At 36.5% G+C, this 24,618-nt stretch overlaps 1 protein-coding gene across 6 annotated transcripts in view; it reads left to right on the top strand.

Moving 5' to 3' along the window:
* MCTP1 (multiple C2 and transmembrane domain containing 1) overlaps positions 1-24,618 on the top strand; it is a 793,635-nt gene that overhangs the window by 239,732 nt on the left and 529,285 nt on the right. Inside the window, exon 1 of one of the 6 annotated variants that reach the window (XM_044001070.1) lies at positions 11,293-11,710. The exons of the other annotated variants lie outside the window; for them this stretch is intronic. Coding sequence (XP_043857005.1) covers positions 11,654-11,710 — 57 coding nt within the window. The 5' untranslated portion in view covers positions 11,293-11,653. Of the gene's footprint in view, positions 1-11,292; positions 11,711-24,618 lie in introns of those variants that run through there. 6 annotated transcript variants of the gene reach the window in all.

Genomic DNA, 24,618 nt, shown 5'->3' with positions numbered 1-24,618 from the left:
GGAAAGAAATGAGTAGGCAAATGAGGGGGAGGAGACATGAAAAGTAGGAAGCAAAGATGAGATGTATGTTTTTAGGTACTCTGTGTCTCTTAAGAAATGGTGGAAGTGGCATGAAAGCCATTCTTTCCCATTTCTTTCCACATCTAACATTGTCAGAAGGTGAATTAATAAGACACGATTATCCCAAAATTCCTTTCTAACTGTAAAAGTCCTTTGAACCAGAAGACTTCATTAAATTGAAAAAGAAAAAAAAAGCTATATTTTGGCCTTCAGATTTATTTGAAGTTGGACCATCCATCTTTTATTTGGATGTATAGAATGACTTTTACAGCATTTTCACAAGAACTTCATATAGCACTTCAGAAAAGGACTTCATACAATTTATCATTGAAACTTTATAAGAGAACTTTTAAGCTCTATGAGAGCAGTGGAAATGTCTGATCTCAATCGTCAGCCCATAGCTTCTCTTAAGTGTCACAGCTGTGGTGAAAGCTCAGTAAATTATGTATGCCAATGATAACACTCCACTAATTCTAGGCCCAGAGCCTCCCTTTCTCCCTGAGTGAAGCTATTTCACATATTTTTCAGGAAGTTTAGTTTTGTCTTATTTAATAAGAAAATTAATAATAAGAATGATAGGTAGCATCTACACAACACTTTAAGGTTTGTTAAATGTTTAACATTTATTATCTCTCATTTGAACCTCACAATAACCCTATGTCACAGGTGCCGTGATTTTATCCATGTTATAGTTGAGGAAACTAAGTCTGGGATCATTTACAGAAATTTCCCAGGATCACACAGCTAGTAAGTTTCTGAGACAAGATTTGACCTCAGGTCTTGCCAACTCCATACCCAGAGCTCTATCCACTGCATCATCTAGGAAGAAGAATCAGAGAGGAGCCCTGAATTTGGCAATGGGGAGGTGACTAAAGATTTCCAGGAGATTGCTGAAGATTTGAGGAGTGAGGTGAGAAAGCAGAATCTGTTGGTTGAGACTAGCCTTTCTGGAAATTTTGTAGTAAAAGGAAAATGAGAGGAGGGAAGCTTATGGGGTCAGAAGGTTTTAAGTGTTCTATAAATAAAAATTCTATCATCAGGCTAAACATAATTTTTTGCCTCATTTTTCTCACAAAGGGTCTTTTGCTCTAAGTTTTACGGAGAACTTAAGATTAAGCTCTTTTATGTTAGTACAGCTCATATAAACCATAGTGTTTTAAAAATGGCAAGGACCTTAGAGGTCATTTTGTCCAACCCTCTCATTTTACAGATGAAGAACTAAGAACCAAAAGGGTTGTATAATGTTCCCATTGTCACCCAAGTAGTATATTCAGCCCCCCTCTTTTTATAGATGAGAAAATTAAGTATAGAGTAGATAAGTGGCTTACAAGTCATTCAATGCAAAGAACATTAGGATAATTGTAAGGAGATGAGTTCTGACCCTGGATCTTGTACAAATAAACAGTGTGAGGTTGGGAAAGTTATTTGACATCTGGGCCTCAATTTTCTTTCCTGTAAAATGGAATGTTCAGGGGCAGCTAGGTGGCACAGTGGATAAAGCACCAGCCCTGGATTCAGGAGGACCTGAGTTCAAATCCGGCCTCAGACACTTGATACATACTAGCTGTGTGGCCCTGGGCAAGTCACTTAACCCCAATTGCCTCACCAAAAGGTAAATTAAAAAAAAATTAAATGATTGATAAAGTCCCATTCAGCTTGAAAATTCTGATTCTGTGAATTCATAGAAATATTCTCTTTGTAAGTATACCTAACAATTTTCAGGGAACTATGCTATTGATAGGTTCTATTCTTCAGCTAATTAGGAAAATATTTGCTAGGCCTAGTTCAGACTGTGGGACATCAGAGATGTAGTGAAACTATTCTAGTTCCTAGGGAGTTGGTAGCAGGCTAATTTACTTACACTGTAATAATATTTTAGTTCATATGCTAAGATTCTGTTTATTGCAGTTTGGCTAATTGATGGCTAAATAGATCTAATATATCTTATCAATCATGGGACATATGAAAAGCCCCCAAATAAATAAATGCATACTAAGTTTTAAGGTTACAATGCCAATTTATTCTGTTTAGAATTTTATTTTCCAAATTACATGTAAAAGCAAATTTTGACATCAAGTTTTTAAAACATTGTGTTCCAACTTCTCTTCCTCCCTCCCTCCCCACCCCCACCCCCAAGAACTCAAGCAATTCAGTATAAGTTATACATGAGTAGTCATGCAAAACAAATCCACATTAGCCAGGTTGTGAAAGAAAACAGACAAAAACAAGATTTCAGATTAAGGAACTATCAAAAAAAGTTATGCTTCAATCTGTTTTCAGATACCATGAGTTCTTTTTCTGTAGATGGATAGCAAATTCCGTAAGTCCTTCAGAGTTATATTGGATCATTGCATTTCTGAAAATAACCATGTCCTTCACAGCAGATCATCTTACACTATTGCGGTTATTTTTTATACAGTATATTTCACTCTGCTTCAGTTCATGTTGGTCTTTCTAGGGTTTTCTGATAGCATCCTGTTCATCATACCTTTTATATAGTCCTTTAAACTTGACAAAGAATTTTCTTCACAATAGCCCAGCTGAGTAGGTACCATACATTTTGCCATTATAGTCAATCATCATAACCGTTTCCCTCCATCCTATTCCCTTTCCATGATATTTACTCTATTTTCTACTTTCTTTCACCCTATTCCTACTTGAAAGTGTTTGGCTTCTGACTGCCCCCTCCCCTACTCTGCCCTCCCTTCTTTCACCCTTCCCCCCTTATCCCCTTCCCCTCCTACTATCCTGCAGGGTTAGATAGATTATGCAATTTTTTTTTTTTTTTAGTGAGGCAATTGGGGTTAAGTGACTTGCCCAGGGTCACACAGCTAGTAAGTGTTAAGTGTCTGAGGCCGGATTTGAACTCAGGTACTCCTGAATTCAGGGCCGGTGCTTTATCCACTGCGCCACCTAGCTGCCCCTGCAATTGGGTTTTTATGTTATTCCATCCTTGAGTCAATTCTGATGAGATTAAGGTCTTTGATCTAATTCTGATGTGTATAAGAGTCCTTTACTTCCCCACACCTCCCCCATCTTTCCCCCCACTCCATTAGCCCTTTCCTGTTTCTTTCATGTGAGATTTCACCCCGTTCTGCCACTCCCCTATAGTTTCCCCCAGTGTATTCCTCTCCCCACTCAATTTTACCCCAAAGATGCCATCATGGGCAATTAGGTGACACAGTGGGCAATGCACCCACCCTAGACCCCGGGCCCCAGAAGCAAGATACTCATTAACCCTGACTGCAGACCTCCCCCTTCCCCCCCAAAAAAAGAGAAAGAAAAAATAAATGCTTTACAGGTATCATCCCTTCATAATCATTTTCCACCTGTGCCCTCTGTCTAAATTTCTTCCTATTATCTTCCCTAAAACTCAGAAGGCTCTTATGATTTAGACTTATCATCTTCTCATGTAGGAATGTAAACAGTTTAACCTTTTAACATCTCTCATGATTTTTTTTCCTGTTTATCTTTTTATGCTTCTCTAGGGTCTTATATTTGAAAGTCAAATTTTCTATTCAGTTCAGGTCTTTACATCATGAATACCTGAAAGTCCTCTTTTTCATTGAAGTCCCATTTTTTCCCCTGAAAGATTATACAAAGTTTTGCTGGATAGGTGATTTTGGGTTGTAAACCCAATTCCTTTATCCTCTGGAATATCATATTCCATGACCTCTGATCTTTTAATGTAGAAACTCCTAGATCTTGTGCTATCCTTACTGTGGCTCCAAAGTATTTAAATTGCTTCTTTCTGACTGCTTGTAATATTTTTTCCTTGACCGGGGAGCTCTAGAATTTGGTGATAATATTCCTGGGAGTTTTCCTTTGGGGATCTCTTTCAGGAGGTGATTGGTGGATTCTTTCAATTTCTATTTTGCCTTCTGCTTCTAGAATATCAGGACAATTTTCTCTGACAATTTCCTGGAAGATGATGTCTAATCTCTTTCCTTGATCATGGTTTTCAGGTAGTCCAATAATTTTCAAATTATCTCTCCTAGATCTATTTTCTAGGTCAGCAGTTTCTTTCCAAGAAGAGATTTCACATTGCCCTCTATTTTTTTCATTCATTTGGATTTGCTTTATTGCGTCTTGATTTCTCATAAAGTCACTAGCTTCCATTTGTTCAATCCTAATTCTTAGGCAATTATTTTTGTCAGAGAGCTTTTCCATTTGGCCTTTCAAGCTGTTGACTTTTTTCTCATATCTTTCCTGCATCACCCTCATTTCTCTTTCCATTTTTTCCTCTACCTCACTGACTTTATCTTCAAAGTCCTTTTTGAGTGCCTCTGTGGCCTGAGACCAATTTATATTTTTCTTGGAAGCTTTAGATGTAGGGGCCCTGATGTTGCTATCCTCTTCTGAGGGTGCACCTTGATCTTCCCTGTCACTCAAGAAGCTTTCTATGGTTTGCCATTTTCTCTGCCTACTCATCCTGCCTGTCTTTCACTTGACTTTTAACTTCTTTTTAGTGTAGGGTCCTACTTCCAGGATATAATGTCCCAAGCTTAAGGGGCTCCCAGTTGTTATGATTTGATGAGTGGCAGTTTCTTCACTGGCCTGGCCCTTTCTCTTGTCAGTAGATAACCCCAGGCCAACTTTCCAATCAAGCGGGCAAAAAAAACTGTATGTGCCATGATTGCTAACTCTGACAAGCCTGCACCCCTCCCCCACCTGGGCTTCCACTGCTCAAGTTTTCTTCCTGGTTCGCAGCTGGGGTAGGACATCCAAATCCCCCCCCCCCTTTAGCGCCTGTATATACCCCCATAGACTGCCCCTCTGCCTGCTGTTTAGCCCTCTCACCAGACAATGAGCTTAGTTCCAGAAGATGCCTGCACTGCAGCTGATTCAGAGGCTGGGGATAAGGTTCTCCAGAGCAGCCTGCCTGGGGCTGTATCTGTGTTGGCAGCATCACAGGACTGGACTCCCCTTCCAGGACAGTTCTCTCTTCTGCCAAACTTCCAAGGTGTCTTTGGTTGGAAAATAATCTCAGCCATCTTTTTGTGGGTTCTGCTGCTCCAGTAGTTGTTTTCTCGCTGTGTTTGGAGGGGGTTTTTTGAAGTAATTGTGTCAGGAAGTCTGAGCATTTACTGCCTTTCTTCTGCCATCTTCTACAATGCCAATTTTAAAGAGACACATTACAGATTTCCATAGTGCTTATTTTTCCAACTGTTACTTTTGCTTCATGATTCAAATTACTTTTATTTTTTGGTGGGGCAATGGAGGTTAAGTGACTTGCCTAGGGTCATACAGCTAGTAAGTCTCAAGTGTCTGAGGCCGGATTTGAACTCAGGTACTCCTGAATCCAGGGCCAGTGCTTTATCCACTGTGCCACCTAGCCACCCCCCAGATTACTTTTTTTTTTTAACTTTTTTTTTTTTGCGGGGCAATGGGGGTTAAGTGACTTGCCCGGGGTCACACAGCTAGTAAGTGTCAAGTGTCTGAGGCCGGATTTGAACTCAGGTACTCCTGAATCGAGGGCCGGTGCTTTATCCACCGCGCCACCTAGCTGCCCCCCCCCCCCCCAGATTACTTTTAATGATTACTTTTGCTTCATGATTCAAACTGGCAAGGAAGGAAGAAACAAGGCTACAAGTATACTTCACTTTAAATGATTCTGATATGTCAAAATATGGACTTATAAAACTAGATTGAGGAGTATTTGTATATCTAATAGAGATCTCACTTTAAAGGTTTTAACATGGATCTTTTAAGACTTTCCTTCCTCCTTCACTCCCTCCTTTCTTCCTTCCTCTCCCTCTCTCCCTCCCCTTTTCTCTCTCTTTTTTCTTTCCTTCCTTCCTTCCTTTCTTTTATTACTTCCTGCCTTCCTTCCTTTCTTTTCTTCCTTCTTTCCTTTCTTTCTTCTTTTCTTTCCTTGTTAGTTTTAAACATTCATTAAAAAATGTTTAGTTCTAAATTCACTCCCTCCTGTCTCTCCCCCCAACCATTGAGAAGGCAAGCAATATTATATCAATTATACATGTGAAGTCATGCAAAACACAATTCCATAGTATAACACACTTCCATATTATCCATGCTGGGGGAAAAATAAAAAGCTAGAAACATAAAGAAGTAGGAAAAAACACTATGCTTCAATCTGCTCTCAGATTTCATCACTTCCCTCTCGGGAGGTAGACAGCATTCTTTATCATAGGTCCTTTGGAATTGTCTTAGATCATTAGACTGATCAGAGTAGCCAAATTTTTCAGCTGATCATCATTACAATATTGTGTTAATCATGTATAATGTTCTCCTGGATCTATTCCCTTCACTTTGCATTAGGTCATATTAGTCTTCCCAGGTTTTTCTGAAACCATCATGCTAATTATTTTTTATAATACAAAAGTAGTCTAGTAGTTCATCACAATCATTTACCATACCCTATTTAGCCACTCCCCATTTATGAGCATCCTCTTAATTTCTAATTCTTTGAAATTACAATAAAAGCTGCTACATTTTTGTATGTATAGGTCCTTTTCCTGTTTCTTTGATCTCATTGGGATATAGTCCTTGTAATGATATTGCTGGGTCAAAGGGTATACACAGTTTTATAGCCCTTTGGACAGTTTCAAATTATTCTCTAGAATGATTGGACCAGTTCATAACTCCACCAACAGAGCATTAGTTTATCTGTTTTTCACATCCCTTCCTTTTCTGTCATCTTAGCTAGTCTGATAGACATGAGGTGCTATCTCAGAGTTATTTTTTTAGTAAACATTTTTAAAGTTTTGAGTTCCAAATTCTATCCCTCCTTTCTTCCCTCCCTTTCCCCCTCCCTGAGCCAATAAGCATTCAGATATCAGTTATACATGTGCAATTATGTAAAACATTACCATATTACTCATTTTGTATAAGAAGACTTGAATAAAAGAAAAAAATGAAAGAAAGAAAATGAAAAATATCATTCTTCTGTCTGTGTTCAATCAATATCAGTTCTTTCTTTGGAGGTGGATAGTATGCTCAATCATTAGTCTTTTGGGATTGTTTTGGATCATAGTACTGCTGAGAATAGTTAAGTCATTCACAGTTCTTCATCAAACAATATCACAGCCACTGTGCACAATGTTCTCCTGGTTCTACTCACTTCACTACCACTCTATTTCTTAGCCAGAATCAGACTGTTTGCTGATTACTGCTTTGTAATATAGTTTGAAATCTGATACTGCTATGCCATCTTCCTTCACATTTTTTTATTAATTCCCTTGGTATTCTTGACCTTTTATTCTTCCAGATGAATTTTGTTATTTTTTCTAACTATATGAAATAATTCTTTGGTAGTTTGGTATGGCACTGAATAAGTAAATTAATTTAAGTAGAATTATCATTTTTGTTATATTGGTTTGCCCTACCTATATACATTTGTTATTTAGATCTGTTTTTATTTGCATGAAAAATGTTTGGTAATTGTGTTTATAGGGTCCCTTTCATATTGGCATGTAGGTTCCCTTGTATTTTAGAATGTCTGCAGTTATTTTAAATGGAATTTCTCTGTCTATCTCTTTCTCCTGTGTTTTTTGGGTAATGTATAGAAATCCTGAAGATCTATTGAGTTTATTTTTTTATCCTGAAACTTTGCTAAAGTTATTGTTTCATCTTTTTTTTAGTTGATTCTCTAGGGTTCTCTATACTGTGATATTGTCTGCAAAGAATGATAGTTTTGTATCTTTATTGCTTATTTTTATTCCTTCAATTTCTTTTTCTTGTCTTATTGGTGTAGCTAGTATTTCTAGTACAAATCCTGATCTCTTTCTATAGTAATCCCTTCACCTTTTCCAATTACTGTGTATTTATTTATATACACACTTATGGTTTGTCCCACAGAGCAAAATGCGTTCTCTAGGGCAGTGCCCATTTCATTTATTTCCTCAGTGCCTTGTTGAAATGAATTGTAAATTTAGATGACTTTTATGTTAAATCTTTTAAAAAACCTGTTACTTGAAATACAATAAATTCATAAAATCTTCAAGTTGGAAGAAATTTCCTAGGGTTGTCTTAATCTCTAATTTTGATATTCAGAAATTGCCCTTTTCCATGACATTGATTTATTCTTCCTTTATCAATTGGGTGCCCCTAACTTGCCCAGGCTGGAAATGCAGCAACCAGTCACTGGTCATTAGGTAGTATGGTACCCCTTACTATATGGGGCATTGGGGGATTCTCTGTATTGTCGACGGATTTAGCATGTACCTCAGTCAGCTTTAACCCTTCTATAGCTGAGAACTTAACCAACCAACCTTAGCCTTCCCCCAGTAGTAGTGTTCTCAGGTCTGTGCCATCACAAGAGACTTATCTGTGACTTTTTAAAGACTTCATCTGCCATATTTTCATTTGATAAACATCTATATCCTCATCTTAAATTTTTTAGTAAGAATGACAGAAAAAAATAATATTTCATTTTTGTATAAATATGTTGATTCATATAGGCGTATATATGTTATTATAGGCACAGACCTCAAGTTAAACAGCATCTTTTCCTCTTCCATCATGTTTGTAGTGTACTCTAGCCTCACCTCATTCTCTGTGAATAAGAAGTTCCCTTCAAAGCCCAGATTAATATCATCTCCTAGATACTTTTCTGATGCATTTGATTGCTGCAACCCCTCCCAGAAAAAAGAAAATCCTGATAGTTATTTTGAATATACTTATTTTTCATATACTCTATTATGTATCCTAGGCTCCCCTATTAGGGTGTAAGCTCTGTGAGAGCTGTACCTATTTCTTAAGTCATAGTATCTCCAGTGCCTGGCACCTAGTAGATGCTTAAAATATGTTTGTTGATGGATTGATCCTAGCCTCAAAGAGCAAATTGACAAAAAAAATCATTGTCTCCCATGGATGATGATCTGAAACCATATGTTTTACTCATTGAGTTTTTCTCATTTTCACATAATTTCTTTTTTAATATTTTGTTTTTTCCAATTACATATAAAGCCACCTTTTGACATTTTTTTGGGCATGGTACAATGAGAGTTAAGTGACTTGCCCAAGGTCACACAGCTAATAAGTGTCAAGTGTCTAAGGCCAGATTTGAATTTAGGTTCTCTTGAATCCAGGGCTGGTGCTTTATCCACTGTGCCACCTAGCTGCCCCCTTAACATTCTTTTTTTTTTATCACAATACTTTATTTTTTCCAGTTACATGTAAAGGTATTTTTAAACATTCATTTTCATAAGATTTAAATTTCCAAATTTTTCTCCCTCCCTCCCTTTCCTCCCCCCTCCACAAGACAGCAACCAATCTAATATAGGTTATATATGTACAATCCACAAGTACTCTTTTTTTTAGTCTGTGTTCAATCAATATCAGTTCTTTCTCTGGCAGTTGATAGTATGTTTCATCATTAGTCCTTTGGAATTGTCTTGGATTATTGCATTGCTGAGAGTAGTCAAGTCATTCACAACTGCTCATTGAACAATACTGCTGTCACTATGCACAATGTCCTCTCAGTTCTGCTCACTTCACTATATATCAGTTCATATGAGTCTTTCCAGGTTTTTCTGGTATCATCCTGTTTGTCATTTCCTATAGCACAATACCATTCCGCTACAATCATATACCACAGTTTCTTCAGCCATTCCCCAATTGATGGACATTCCCTTGATTTCCAATTCTTAGCCACCACAAAGAATTGCTATAAATATTTTTTGTACAATTTTTTCTCCTTTTCTCTTTTTCACAATTACTATTGTTAACTGTTTCCCTCCATCCTATTCACTTCCCCATGATATTTAATCTATTATCTATCTTCTTTCACCCTACCCCTCCTCAAAAGGGATTTTCTTCTGACTGCCTCCTCCCCCAATCTTCCTCTTTCTTTTGCCCCTCCTATTTTATCCCCTTCCCCTTCTATTTTCCTGCAAGGTTGGATAGATTACTCCATTCAATTGAGTGTGTATGTTATTTCTTCCTAGAGCCAATTCTGATGAGATTAAGATCTTTGAGCCTGTTCTGATGATTGTAAAGTTCATTTACTGCCCTGCTCCTCCTCCATCTCTCCCTCCCCCCACTCTATAAGCCCTTTCCTGTTTCTTTCATGTGGGATTTTACCCCATTCTTCCTCTCTCCTTCCCCCTCCCCCAGTGCATTCCTCTCACCCCTCAGTTTTGTGCTAAAGATTAACATTCATTTTTCTATTGCTTTTTAAAATATGTTCTATTGCTTTTTTTAACATTCATTTTTAATGAAATTTTGATTTCCAAATTTTTTCCTCTCTTCCTTTCCTCCTCCCCTCTCTAAGATGATGGACAATTTGATATGTTATATACGTGCAATCATGTAAAACATTTCCATATTAGTCATCAAAAACTTAATTTCAATAGGAATTGAAATTAAAAACATAATAACTGCACAAGCATTGTAACATATTTAAATGTTTATGATCTGTTTTGGAAGTAAGAAACATTACTAATTGAGTGTGACTAATTCCCTTGGAAAATGGCTTTTCTATATCAACAAGATACTATAAAATATTTTCAGAATGATTTAGTGCCCTCAAGGTCAAATAGCCTTATTTAGAATGTATACCTTCCATTTTGTGCTAAACTGGACACAAGTATTTCCTTCTCATTTGCAGGATTTTTGTCCTATGATTGATATTATTGCCATGATTTCCTTGAGCCTCTTGTACCCTTATACTGCTGTACTGGGTTAATGTTGTACATTCCCCTCTAGCTGCCTAACTACATGAACATTTAGCTCCATGTGTCTTAATGTAACAATACTGCTTTCAATATGTGATCAAGCTTAAAATAGTTTCGGTGTTAAGGTAAAAAAAAGCATTGAAAATGTCACATCTACCACTCGTCATGTCATTAATCAGGTTCCTTTAGAAATGTTCACAAAGTAGAAAGAGTTCTAAGTGGAGAGGTGGGCACAACCAGCCAGCCAGTCACCATCATGAGATGATGACAAGGTAGAACAGGATTGCTGTAGGGAAAAACAAGAAACGACCAAGATCTGTTAACATTTTTCAGTCAGTGAACGATCTCTGCCACTTTTTATTCTTTTAAGCCCTATTCTTTTATAATCTTATTCACTGACATGAAAGTTTAGTGTCTTCAATTTACTTCTTTTTTAGGTTTCTCTCTTAGTCATGTTGGTGAATTGACATTGTGTGGGGTAGAAACATTAAATATGTAGTCTCCAGTGAGCAGGCAGACAGACCTGTGTGGTGGTGTGATTCTCATTTGCACATTTGTGCTGTGAGCTGTGGGGAAGAGACTTTAAAAAAAATGTGTTTGTCTTGATAGGTAAAAATGTCATGATTTAGTTTATAACCACCATAAGACAAATAATTTGCCTAGTATGTAATCTATATTAGCAGTTTAGAAAGAGAAAATTCTGCCCTTGCTGGTTTGAAGAGTTGAGTCATATCCTGTGAATCCGTGGAGCCAAGGGATTCAAACATCACGCTTTCCTCTTACTTTCATTCTGAGCTGCAGTTCAGAGCAGCAAGTGCTATCTGTGAAGGGGCTGTTGCTTGATCAGTTGGAAAGGAACAGACGCACTTGTTAGTAGACAAAGAGGAAGGCTAAGTTTGGAAGTGTTTCTCTCTCATTGCAGCAAAATATGTTTTGCTCATTTCTCTTCCACTATGCTAGATAGCTGTAAGTTGAAAAGTACATGCAGTTTACCATTTCCTTACAGTAAGGTAAGAACCTCATTTTTTTTCTTTATATCATTATATTCTGACAGTCTTGAATGTATTGTGCTTGCTTTATTCGGTGCCTCAAAAACATCTTTTTTTTTCTTTTTGTGCAGAAGTAATCAAAACATTCTTATTTTGAATTCTGAAACAGAAGTCATTTTTAAGTTAAAGTATTAGTATTTTATAAGGTTTCTAGTTTAATAAAACGAAGTTGTTTTAATATTTCTTGTGATAGGGTGGAATTTAAGAAAATCAAATATTGTCAAACTATATAAATGTACACATATATTACACATATGGGTGTTTATGTAGACAAACATATATATATATCATATATGTATATGTACATGCTCAAATATTTTAAAAGTTGTCATTGGGAAGGAAGTAGGATCAGTTACTTAAATTATAAATTGACTTTAACTTCTAACCCAAGATCTCAAATAAGAAAGATATATGCATGTTCGTCTCCTGTGTCTGAGCGTCTCTCCATTTTTGCAAACATGTCTTAATTTTACTCATAGCAAGAGAAAGAAGTATTAAGTAATAGGAGATTTTATAGTGCAATAATTGTGAAATCCCACTCTCCCTTTTCATTTTTGGTTTTCTATTCAAGGGAAAAGCTGGTTTATTTATAAGCCATTGATTGATCTGTTTGTTTGAAAATGTGTTTAAGATTCTTTTTCACCAGCCCACTTCTTCACTTGCTTTTGGGTTTGTTTGTATACAAATTCTGTGGGGGAAACTGTGGATAAACTATCTTCATTATGTTCTCTAAGTTCTTGCAATTACTGTTTTATTTTTAACTCTCAGAACCATTGCTGTAAATTAAAGAAATGACATTTAAGTATAATTTTATCACATAATAGTGAGCAAAATATATATTGTCATGTGATTGTAAAAATGTGTGTGCTTTTTGAGTCTTTGAATTCCCCTGGGAATGGTTATTAGGCTGGTTTGAGACTATAGCTCATCGAATTAACATCCAGATGCATAACAATGAATTCCTAAGGCAATAATATATTTGAGGATTTTTATAAATGTCTAATGCTTATTACTATTTCAGATTCCTTTTTTTTCCAGTTCCTAATTGATTCACAGTCATGCTTCGGGGCTGTATAATTTTTATCCAAATTATACTCATTACACAATTACTAGGTTTTAATTACAGCACAGGAATTACATCAAATTAGATATATTTTATTAGAGAAACAATGTTTTTTTGCAGTAGGGGGTCCTACAGATGTAATAGGAGACATGTAGTTACATTCCCTTTTCTTTTTGTTGGGAAATAAAAGAAACTTAATCCCTAAATCCTTACCCCAAGAGATAATCTTTCAGAGGTAATAATTTCTAGTTAAATGACTGTTTTAACACATTGAGATGTAAGTAGTCTTATACTTTTGATAGAAAAAAGGGGCAATTTTCTTAGGACATGTAACACATACCCCTAAAGATATGATTATAATTCATACATTGGAGTGATATGATATGGTTAGGAAAATAACCTAATGCTAGTTTAGATAGCTGTTTCTACTCTAGGGTTTAGTCAGAAGATCAGTTATTCTAGTTGATCAATGTACCTTTTTTGAATTACCAATTTTTAAAGCATATTCAAATTCTTTTTTAATATTGTAACAACAAAATGCACTTACCAATAGAATTAACACAAAACATATGATCCATACTGGTAATTAGCCAGAGACCATTCAGTTCCTCAGGGTATTTCCTAGGACCATCAGTTTTCATTGTGCCAGTGGTGAAGAATCTAGATTGTACTCAACATACTCTTTCTTCAAATATCTTTGGATTATTTCCAGTCTGTCTTCCAGTGCACTGCAAATCCAATAATTCTTCAGTTACTCAGGATATGACTAGATTATCCAAGAAACCTCTGCACCTCCCTTCTGCTACAGTCATTCTGGGTGCTTCATCAACTTCACACTTCCATTGGAGGCTGGGTGGGAGGAGAAAAAAGGAGAGGAACCTCAAATTTTATAATTAATATCACTTTATGGTAGCTCTCCTAAAGGTGTTTTTTGTTTTGTTTTTTGAGGGAGGTCAAAATTAATGGTTTGGATGAGGCTGAAGGGACTGACTACCTGAAAATTTCACATCTGGAGCCCAATACCAAGAGTGGAGATAATTTAAATATATATATATATATGTGTGTGTGTGTGTGTGTGTGTGTGTGTGTGTGTGTGTGTGTGTGTGTATACATACACACATATTATATACATATATATATATATATTTATTTAACAGCTTTTGTGGGCATTGGCAGGAAGATTTATTAATTTCACTATTTATTTTATTTTTTTCCTAATCAAAATGTTGGCAAACTTAATTTTTAAAATGATTTCTATAGCTATCAGTAATTTTGTTTGGTACCTTGGTAGATTTGAAGCCAAAAGACCTGGGTTCCAGTTAAGTTCTCCCTCTTTCTCTGTGTGGCTTTGGGCAAGTAATTTAATTTCTTTGACCTCATTCTCAATTGTAAAATGAATGAATTATTGTGTTGAATGTATTGCTTTTAATGATCCATCCCACTCTTAATGCATGATCCTAAGAATAATTTTTTAATGAAAATATTTTTAGGAAATGTACCAATAAATGTCATTTGTTATCATTTAAGCTAAAATCAAGTATTTTATATTTCTTGAGATAGCCAATATTTTGGAAAATGTTTTGAATGTTAATTTTCCTAAAGAAATGCTGCTTATGATGTTAATTACAACACTGCTGCACTGATATCTGAGGTTTCCCTAGGCTTTGACTTGACTCTAGCTCCTTGGCCCTCCAGCCAACCCACCAAAAAGCATAGCTTTGGTGCCAATGGGGCTTTGTCCTAGGTAATGGTTACAGAGAATTATAGCTGCCAGATTCTCAACCTTGTCTTTCCTTCCTTGACTAGGACTGAAAGTGGAAAGAACATAGTAGTGAAAAGCAGACTTGGGTGATAGTCCTAGATCTTTTGCTTTCCATATTGTGACCTCGGGCGAGTCATTTTCCATTTCTTCTTTAAAATGAAGATTATGGCACTTGGCCTTCATCTCTCATAGGTTGATTGTATGGGGGTAAACTGAGATCATGTAATAAAATATGATACAAAATGCTAAGTGATAGTGATTGTATCCATGTCCCGGCTCCCTGAAGGCAGGAGTGAAGGAGTTGACAAGGTGTCAAAAGATTAACTTGAGTTTTCATTTATTTTTCTTTAATAATGTGGTTCTTGTATTTTATTTTACTGTGTATCATTTTGCATGTTAAGTTTTAATCTTGCTTCCTTTTTAATGTTTTAAGTTTTATTGTTGCCATTTGATTTTGCGTGGCTGTCATTTTCAGATATGTCTATTTCTGATATAGCATTGAGACTTCTTTGCTAACAAAGTTATGCAAGACTGATGGATACAACAACAATGCCTGAGAGTGTATGCAACTTTCCTCACCCATAATACCCCACCCTTTCAAGGAAGAGAGAATGCTGCATTTCTTCATAGCTTGTTTAGGTCCAGGATTAGGCATTATAATTAAACAGGGTTTTCTTTTATTTTTATAGCGGGGTAGTTGTTTCTGTTATACTGGACAAACAAAAAAAAACAAAAACCTGTGTTTTTTTCTGATGTAGCCATACATAGGTAGATGTGACTTATATTATTTTGTATGCTGATTTCAAATATATGTTCAGATTTTTCTATTATCCATAGCTTTCATGGAAATAATGCTTTTATCTTTAAAAATAAAACTTCATACTTAACTCAGTTTTACTTATTCAATTTTTCTCAGTTGTAGCTACTGATGATTTCTTGTATTTTGTTTGTGAAACATCCCTGCTCAGTATTCCACAGTGGTCAGTCAGCCTTCTTGGACTTAAATTGTCTTAGTCTTGCTTTTCTCTTGTGGAGATTTCTTGATGGAATTATTCCCCAGGTTTATCATTTACAGCACCTGGGAAAAAATCTAAATATGAATCCAAGAAATGGATGTCAAATGCAATGTTATATTGCTAGGCTTTAAGAATATCACTGACAATTTCTTAATAATTTCCTGCCTTCTGGTTTCCCAAAAAGGTTTTGGTTATTTCCTATAGAAATTTCTGTCCATATTCCTCAACTTAAAAATATTTGTCTTTCATTACTTTGAAAGCCCACAAATACCCCTTTGATTTTAGCCTCACTTATTCTTGGAAATTTATTTTTCATAGAAAGAATCCCACACCATTCCAATCTATCATCTTGACAGAATTTTTCATTAAAACAAGTTTAACATGCAGCAGTGGGAAGAACATATTGTCAGTACTAACTAGTGGTTGGTTTACCACATTTTCCCCCTGTAATCAGCAATTTCCTCGAAGCCATTTTTGTTGTTGTTGTTGTAATGTAGTTCTGTCTTCCTCTGTCTCTTTCTCTCCCTCTTCCTCCCTCCTCTTATCTCTCCCTCCTTCATCTTTCCTCCTCCTCTCTATTCTTTCGCTCTTTCCCTCCCTCCCTCCTTCTTCCCCCTCTCTGTCCCTCCTTCCCTCCCTTCCTCCTCTCCCTCTCTTTTCCTATTCACAAATTAAGCAGCAGTATTTGGCAGACACAAGTGTTAATCTTGGAAAAAAGAACAATCACTTTCAGATAGGAACTGAATACTTTTTCATATTTAATGCTTCTTTAGAGAAACTTCATGTTCTGAGCCTTTTTTGGGAGCATTCTTGCATAAGGTGTCAGTCTTTTAGTCTGGAAGCTAACAGTTAAGCTTCAGTTTCAGATAAGAGCAAAAAGTCATTTAAGTATGCTTGAGTTATTGAGTGTCTGAATAAGGAAAGATTACTTCAAATGGGGGAATCACAACTCTGCTGTTTTTACTTTGAGCTCAGCCTCATCTTTACAGCTGGAATTATCAGGTACGTCCACTTCATCCAAATCCCAAGTTTCTGGTAGTTTTAAAATAGTTTGTTGTATACTGTGCAAAACAGTTCTTAGAGCTGATGTTTGAATCAGATATTGTACAGTACTTTTAGACTTTGAGCTAATCCCTGGTATATTTGTTAAGCAAAAATAGCAATCTGTTAAATGGTTTTTTTGTTCTCTCCAAATCATAGAAACCTCAAGTAGCATGTAACAAGAGCCATGTATCCAACCAGTTAGTAATCTAACACAAGTGATACAGGCACAGAGAAGGGCTTAAGCTTTATCCTGATCAACTGTACCACCCCCTCACCAAAATAGCATTTATATATTTTATAAACTAAAAGGATAAAGTCTCATCTCTGAGATTTGTTGCATAAATAACCAAAAATTCTCATAATGTACACATTTACAAAGCATGCTAAGGCTATAAGTAATGTACACCAATATCTAAAAAGCACAAAACACTTGACAAAAGAGAATTAGAAACAATAATCACATTTATAAAATGACTTGACACTTGACTGCTAGCACTGTCTACTACATAGTGCATAGCTGAATACATGTGAACAGCTCAGACTGTCCTGCTACACAACACATACATTACACCCAGCATAAAAAGAACAAGCTAATTTGTGAGTGCTCTCTATCTATTCTCATGATTTCTCTCCTTATCCAACCCACACTTTATCATTGCTATGTATAGCCACTCAGTAAGAGTAGATGGTCTAGAAATTCCATCTGAAGTTTCAAATTTGGCTTTAAACACCCCCAAAAATGTCCATGTGACAAAAATGTGTTATTTTAGTTATTTGTATATATTGTTTCCTCTTTTGGCTTACTTTGTTCTATATCAGTTGATATAAATCTTATCATGTTTTTCTGATTTCCTCATTCAATAATTCTTTTTTTAATGATAAAAGTATTTTATTGTTTTCCAGTTACATGTAAAAAGAGCTTTCAACATTTGTTTTTGTAAGATTTCGAGTTCAAAATTTTTCTCCCTCCCTCCTTTCCTTTTCCCCTCCCCAAGACATAAAGCAATCTGATATAGGTTATATATGTCCAATCACATTAAACATATTTCTGCATTAGTCAGGCTGTGAAAGAAAAATCAGAACAAAAGAGAAAAACATAAAAAAACAAGAACAAAAAAGTGAAAACAGTATGGTTCAATCTGCATTCAAATCCCGCAGTTCTTTTTTCTGGGTGTGGAGAGCATTTTCCATCATGAGTCCTTTGGAATTGTCTTGGATCATTGTATTGCTGAGAAGAGCTGAGTCTATCACAGTTGATCATCACATAATGTTGCTCTTACTATGTACAATGTTCTCCTTGTGATCCTCACTTCATTCAGCATCAGTCCACTTAAGTCTTTCCAGGTTTTTCAGCAATCTGCCTGCTCATCATTTCTTATAACACAATAGTATTCCATTACATTCATATACCACAATTGTGTTCATAGAATTCTTGGGTGTGTCTTGGCAGATAGATTCCCAAGTATCTTATATTGTCTACAGTTACTTTAAATTGAATTTCTCTATTTCTTGCTGCTGAGCTTTGTTGATCATGTATAGAAGTGCTGATGATTTATGTGGATTTATTTTATATCCTGCAACTTGGATAAAGTAGTCAATTGTTTCAAATAGTTTTTCGTTGATTTTCTAGGATTCTCTAAGTATACCATCATATTCTCTGCAAAGAGTGACAGTTTTGTTTCCTCCTTGCCTATTCTAATTCCTTTAATTCCTTTTTCCTCTTATTGCTAAAGCTAACATTTCTAGTACAATATTAAATAATAGAGGTGATAATGGACATCCTGGTTTCACCCCTGATCTTATTGGAAATGCTTCTAACTTATCCCCATTACATATAATCCTTGCTGATGGTTTTAGGTAGATACTGCTTATTTTAAGGAAAGCTCCACTTACTCTTATGCTCTCTAGTGTTTTTAATAGGAATGGGTGCTGTATTTTCTGTATCTGTTGAGATAATCATATGATTTTGGTTAGTTTTGTTATGATGTGGTTAATTATCTTGATAATTTTCCTAATGTTGAACCATCCCTGTATTCCTGCTATAAATGCTACCTGGTCATAGTGTATTATCCTGGTGATAAATTGCAGTAATATTCTTGCTATTATTATTTTGTTTACAATTTTTGCAATTCACATAGTTTTGCTGTCTATTTCCTCTTGTAACTCATTTAATTTTTCCTCTAAGAATTTGCCTTCTATACCATTTGGTGCATATATGTTTAGTATTGATATTACTTCATTGCCTATGGTATCTTTTAGCAAGGTGTAGTTTCCTATCTTATCCCTTTTAATTAGATCTATTTTTGCTTTTGCTTTGTATAAGGATTGCTACCCCTGCTTTTTTTTTAATGTTGACTGAAGCATAATATATTCTACTCCAACCTTTTTACCTTTACTCTGTGTATATCTCTCTGCTTCAAATGTGTTTCTTTTAAACAACATATTGTAGGATTCTGTTTTTTAATCCACTCTGTTATTTGTTTCTCTTTTATGGGAGAGTTCATCCCATTCACATTCACAGTTATGATTACTGTCTATTTAACTCCATCCTCTTTTCCCCTTTGTACTTTTTTCTTTTTTCACCCTTTTCCTCCTCACATGTTTTGCTTCTGATCACTGCCTCCCTCAATCTGCCCTCCCTTTTATCAGCCCCCCTCCCTTTTCTTTCCCCTATGCCCCCTGCTTCTGATAGCCCTTCTATCAGTGTCTCCCCTTTTCCTCTTACCCTTTTATTTCCCTGAAGGGTAAGCTAAGTTTCTTTATTCAATTAGTGTATGTCATTCCCTCTTTTAACCAAATCTGAAGAGAATAAGGTTCATACAATGCTCACCCCTTCTTTATTTCCCTCTATTGTAATAGTTTTTTGTGCCTCTTCATGTGATATAATTAACCCCATTCTATCTCCCCTTTCCTCTTCCCCCTGTATGCTCCATTTTTTCACCCCTTCATTTTCTTTATATCATTACATCAAAGTCAATTTATATGTATACCCTCCATGCATACTCCTTCTATCTTCCCAAATAGAGATAGAGCTCTCAGAGTTATAAGTATTATCTTCCTGTGTAGGAATGTAAACACTTTAATATTACTGAATAACTTTTTTCCTGTTTACCTTTTTATACTTATCTTGAGTCCTGTATTTGAAGATCAGATTTTCTCTTCAGTTCTGGTCCTTTCATCAGGAACCCTTGAAGGTCCCCTATTTCATTGAATGTCAATATTTTCCCATGAAAGATAATGCTCATTTTTTCTGGAAAGTTGATTCTTAGTTGCAATCCAAGATTCCTTGCCCTCTGGAATATTATATTCCAAGACTTTTGATCCTTCAATATTGACGCTGCCCGACTTTGGCTCCATGATATTTAAATTGTTTCTGGCTGCTTGCAGTTTTTTCTCCTTCACCTGATAATTCTTAAATTTGGCTACAATATTCCTTGGATTTCTCCTTTTGGGGTCTCTTTCAGGAGGTGGTAGGTGGGCAATACAATATCAGGGCAGTTCTCCTTGATAACTTGATAATTTCCTGGAATATGGTGCTTAGACTCAATTTTTGGATCATGGCTTTCAGGTAGTCCAATAATTCTTAAATTATCTCTCCTGGATCTATTTTCGAAGTCCATTGTCTTTCCATTGAGGTATTTCACATTTTCTTCTATTTTTTCATCCTTTTGATTCTGCTTGACTGATTCTTGGGGTTTCATGGAGTCATTAGCTTCCATCTGCCCAATTCTAATTTTTAAGGCATTATTTTCTTCAGTAAGCTTTTGCACCTCCTTTTGCATTTGGCCAATTTTTCCCCATTTGGCTATTTGTATTTTTAAAGGAATTGTTTTCTTCAGTCAATTTTTATGCTTCCTTTTCCAAGCTGTTGACTCTATTTTCATAATTTTCTTGTGTAATTCTCATTTCTCTCATTTCTGTTTCCATTTTTTCTTCTACCTCTCTCATTTGATTTTTGAAAATTTTTTTTGAGTTCTTCCAAGAAGGATTTTTGGTCTTGAGACCAATTCATCTTCCCCCTTGAGGCTTCACATGTAGGCATTTTGACAGTATTGTCCTCATCTGAGTTTGTGTTTTGGTCTTCCTTGTCACCATAGAAGCTGTCAATGGGTAAGGGTCCTTTTCTGTTTCTTGCTCATACTGTAGCCTATTTTTAAACTTATAAAGTTAAAGTCTGTTCCTGGAACAATGGGTCCATTGTTGCAAGGTTCTTGTGCTGGTGGATAGAGGCCAGGTCACTGGCTTTCTGCTCTTAGGCCTCTGTGGTTTGTGGATTCCTCACTGCCTTGGCCTTGCTCCCTTCACTGGGATGGTTTGGCCTAGTTGTACCAGTCCTGTGGCTGCTTCTCCAGCTGGCAGTTTGCTCTGTCAGCCAGGGCTGGTGGGTCTCACAACTGGCCTGCTGTACCACCGGGCTGCTGAGCCAGGACCAAAGGACCTCAGATGCTGATCTGTGCTGTGGCAGGAGACTCCTGCTGACTTGCCCAGACCCCTCTGAGCTGTGCTGAGTTGTGCTGTGCTGCGCTCCCCTTTTGCTCAAGTGAGACAGACCTTTCCTGAAGTCTTCTAAATTATCTCCAATTGGAAGACTGTGTTTCTGTCTTTTTGTATGTTTTGTTGTTCCAAAATCCATTTAGAGGCTTGATTTAATGTTCCTTCTAAGGGACACTCAAAAGAGCTCAGGCAACTTCCTGGATTCTCTCCACCCTCTTGGCTCCGCCCTCCTCAGTAATTCATATAGTACAATAATATTCTTTGTTTTGTTTGGTTTGGGTTTTTTTGCAGGGCAATGATACAAAGCCCATAACTTCTCATAGTAACTTTTTTTTTCTTTTTTTTTTTTCTGGGGCACTGAGGGTTAAGTGACTTGCCCAGGGTCACACAGCTAGTAAATGTCAAGTGTCTGAGGTCAGATTTGAACTCAGGTCCTCCTGAATCCAGTGTCAGTGCTTTATCCACTGTGCCACCTAGCTGCCCCTTAGTACAACAATATTCTACGACTATGATTTGTTCACCTGTTTTCCATTCAATCAGTGCTTACTTGGTTTTTAATTTTCTTTTACAAGAGGTACTGTTATCAATATTTCCATAATTTGAGGTGTTTCTGAAATTAGACACTCTCTCATATGTATGCATATTTGCATTTATGTATATATATATATATATAGCAGTGGGATCTCTGGATCAAAGGATATGAATGGATTAGTTCTTTTTCTTCACATAATTTCAAATTGTTTTCCACAACTGTTAGACCAATTCATAGCTCTGTCAACCTCATAGTTCCTTCCAAATAATAAATTTATTAGTATGCCTTCTTTTCAGAGGACCTCCAACATGGACAGTTTCCCTCTTTTGTCACTTTTTTCCAGTTTACTAGCTGTGAGGTAAAACCTTAGAGCTATTTATTTCAATATGCATTTGCATCATTCACATGGTTTTTAATATTTTAATTATCTTTTAAAACATTTATTTAAATCTAACCCTTCAGGAATGGCTCTTTGTCTTTTACATTTGTGTTAGCAGATAAGTACATAAAGTTAACATAAAATATGTAAAATGTTTCACAAACCTTAAAGCTGGAAAGATAGGTTGAGGCAAGGCTTTATCGAGCTTTATAAGATAAACAGATGGGGGCAGCTAGGTGGCACAGTGGATAGAGCACTGGACTCAGGAGAATCTGAGTTCAAATCCAGCCTCAGACACTTAACTGTGTGACCCTGGGCAAGTCACTTAACCCCAATTGCCTCACCCCACCCCCCCAAAAAAAAGATAAACAGAGGATGTTCTCTTTTATCCTAGATACAATGGGAAACTACAGGGGTTGAGTAGGGATGTCACATGGTCAGATCTTCACTTCAAGAAAATTAGTTTGTCAGTTCTGTGTAGGATTGGATTGGAATGTTAAGAGACCTGGATCAGGTAAACCAATTAGGAGGTTGTTACAGCAATGTAAGCAAAAGGTGGTGAGGGCCTGAACTAAGGTGGTGGCTTTGTGAGTGGACGTAAAGGTTTGAATGTGAGGGATGTGGTGAAGGTAAAAGTGACATGTTTTGGTGACTGTGACAAGTTTTGGTGGGGTGAATGAGAATGAAATGTCCAGGGTAATGCTGAGGTTACAAACTAAGAAAAGGAGGTTGACTGTGCCCATGGCAGGAATTAGGAAGTTTGGAAGAGGCTTGGATTTAGGAAGAAAGATAATGAATTAAGTTTTAGACATGTTGAGTAATATGTTTACCTGAATAACACCAGTTTAAATAGCTTGTCCTACAGAGATTATTGGTACTGATACTGAATCTAAAGAGGACAGAGAATCCTGGGGGAACTGGCAGTTTTCTGTGAAAGTAGAGTCTGTGTAAGTACTATGAGAGCTAATTTTAAAATGCTATTTCCTGAGGGAAAAAGACTGAGTTAAAGGTCATCTGTGTGCTTCCTCTGAGAAGACTAAGAATGGTGGCATCCATTCAGTCTGTGAGAGACTGAGACAGAATTTAGCTATTAATCTCATGTGAGTAAACTGGAATCTGTGAGGAGTCTGTGAGTTAGCCGTTACCTTCTGAAAGAACTGGGCAAGACATTATGAAGAGAATTCCTGAGATACTTAAATTATCATCTCGAGAGAACTGTGTTTCCAGAATGGAAGAAGTTAGTGGTAGCATTGCTGAAAAGATTCTATTCCACCTCTCTATTCTCTGCTTTTGAAAAACACAGTGTTAATAAGTCAGTAAGCATTTATTAAGTGTCTACTATATTCCAGGTATTGTCTCAAGCAGTAGGTTTACAAGGAAAAATAAAAACAAAGACAGTTCCTATCTTCATTGAGCTTACAATATAATGGTAGAAGACAACAAACAAAAGAAAGCTGAAAAACCACAGGGGAAGTGGGAGGGAAGGAAGGTATGTATCCTCCATTTAGGGGGCATGATGGAGAGAGATTCAAAGAAATCTCAAGGCAGTGTGTGCTGACTGTGCTGAGCAAGCCCCCTCCCCAGAGCCCATGATCATAGCTTCTAGATAGAGGGTGCAATCAGAGGGGCACAGGGTACTGGTGAGATGTGAATACTAGGCAGATTCAGTCATTCAGAATAATAAGATTTCCCATTGATTAATTTCCTGGGGAAGGAAGGCATGATGGAAGTGTCTAAAGAAGTCCACAAACAGTAGAGTTGCTCACAAAATCCATGAATTTATGGGTGGGGGAGGGCAGGGTACTTGTACCAATGCAGATCTCAACCCCCCCCCCCCATGCCTCTGTAAAAGATCTCCTTGAGTTGCTGTGGCAGAAAAAAAAAATTACCTAGTGGAAAACTTCCTGATTATGATCTTCTTTGAACCATTGGGCTGGAAATTTTGTTACATCTTCTAGGTCCTAACTAAGAGCATTGAGTTTTTTAGAATGGAGAAGAATTCCAAATTGGAGCATTTGCCTTTCCAGCACAACTTTGAGGAACAGTATTAGGACTCAGAAATTGCAAAGAAGATAGATATGCAAGAGGGTCATTGATATCCAGGGCATCTTGGACAAAAAATCAAAGCTGGAGAAAATCTAAAGAAAAGGTCAACTCTTCCTCCAGCTTCCCCTCCTAGTTCCATCAATCCAAATAAACTGTAATACAACCTACTCTTCATTTACCCAAATGTTTCTAGTAAACCATAATTTCCCACAACTACAAAGAGGCTAGGGATTAATTAGAGATAGCTATAAATGTGAAATAAGGCAGAAAGCCCAGTCTTACCCTAAACATTATATTTTTTTCTAACTGGGGGCTCAGAATATTGTGACTGAACTCATGGGTTTTTTTGTTTGTTTGTTTGTTGTTTTTGTTTTTGACTAAAATAAGCTCCCTATATCTAAAGAGGTAGGAATCATGTGAACTATACTGCCCTCTAGGCTGTAAGTGAGCTAATTATTTTAACAAGGTGTTACACTCAATTCACAGGACTTGTAGAGTTTGTTTAACACTGTCTTAGCTTTTAAGAATCTATG

This window comes from Dromiciops gliroides, chromosome 1, assembly GCF_019393635.1.
Source record: "Dromiciops gliroides isolate mDroGli1 chromosome 1, mDroGli1.pri, whole genome shotgun sequence".
Lineage (NCBI taxonomy): Eukaryota > Metazoa > Chordata > Mammalia > Microbiotheria > Microbiotheriidae > Dromiciops > Dromiciops gliroides.
Note: the sequence above shows the minus strand (reverse complement) of the source record. Positions and strands in the feature narration are given on the sequence as shown.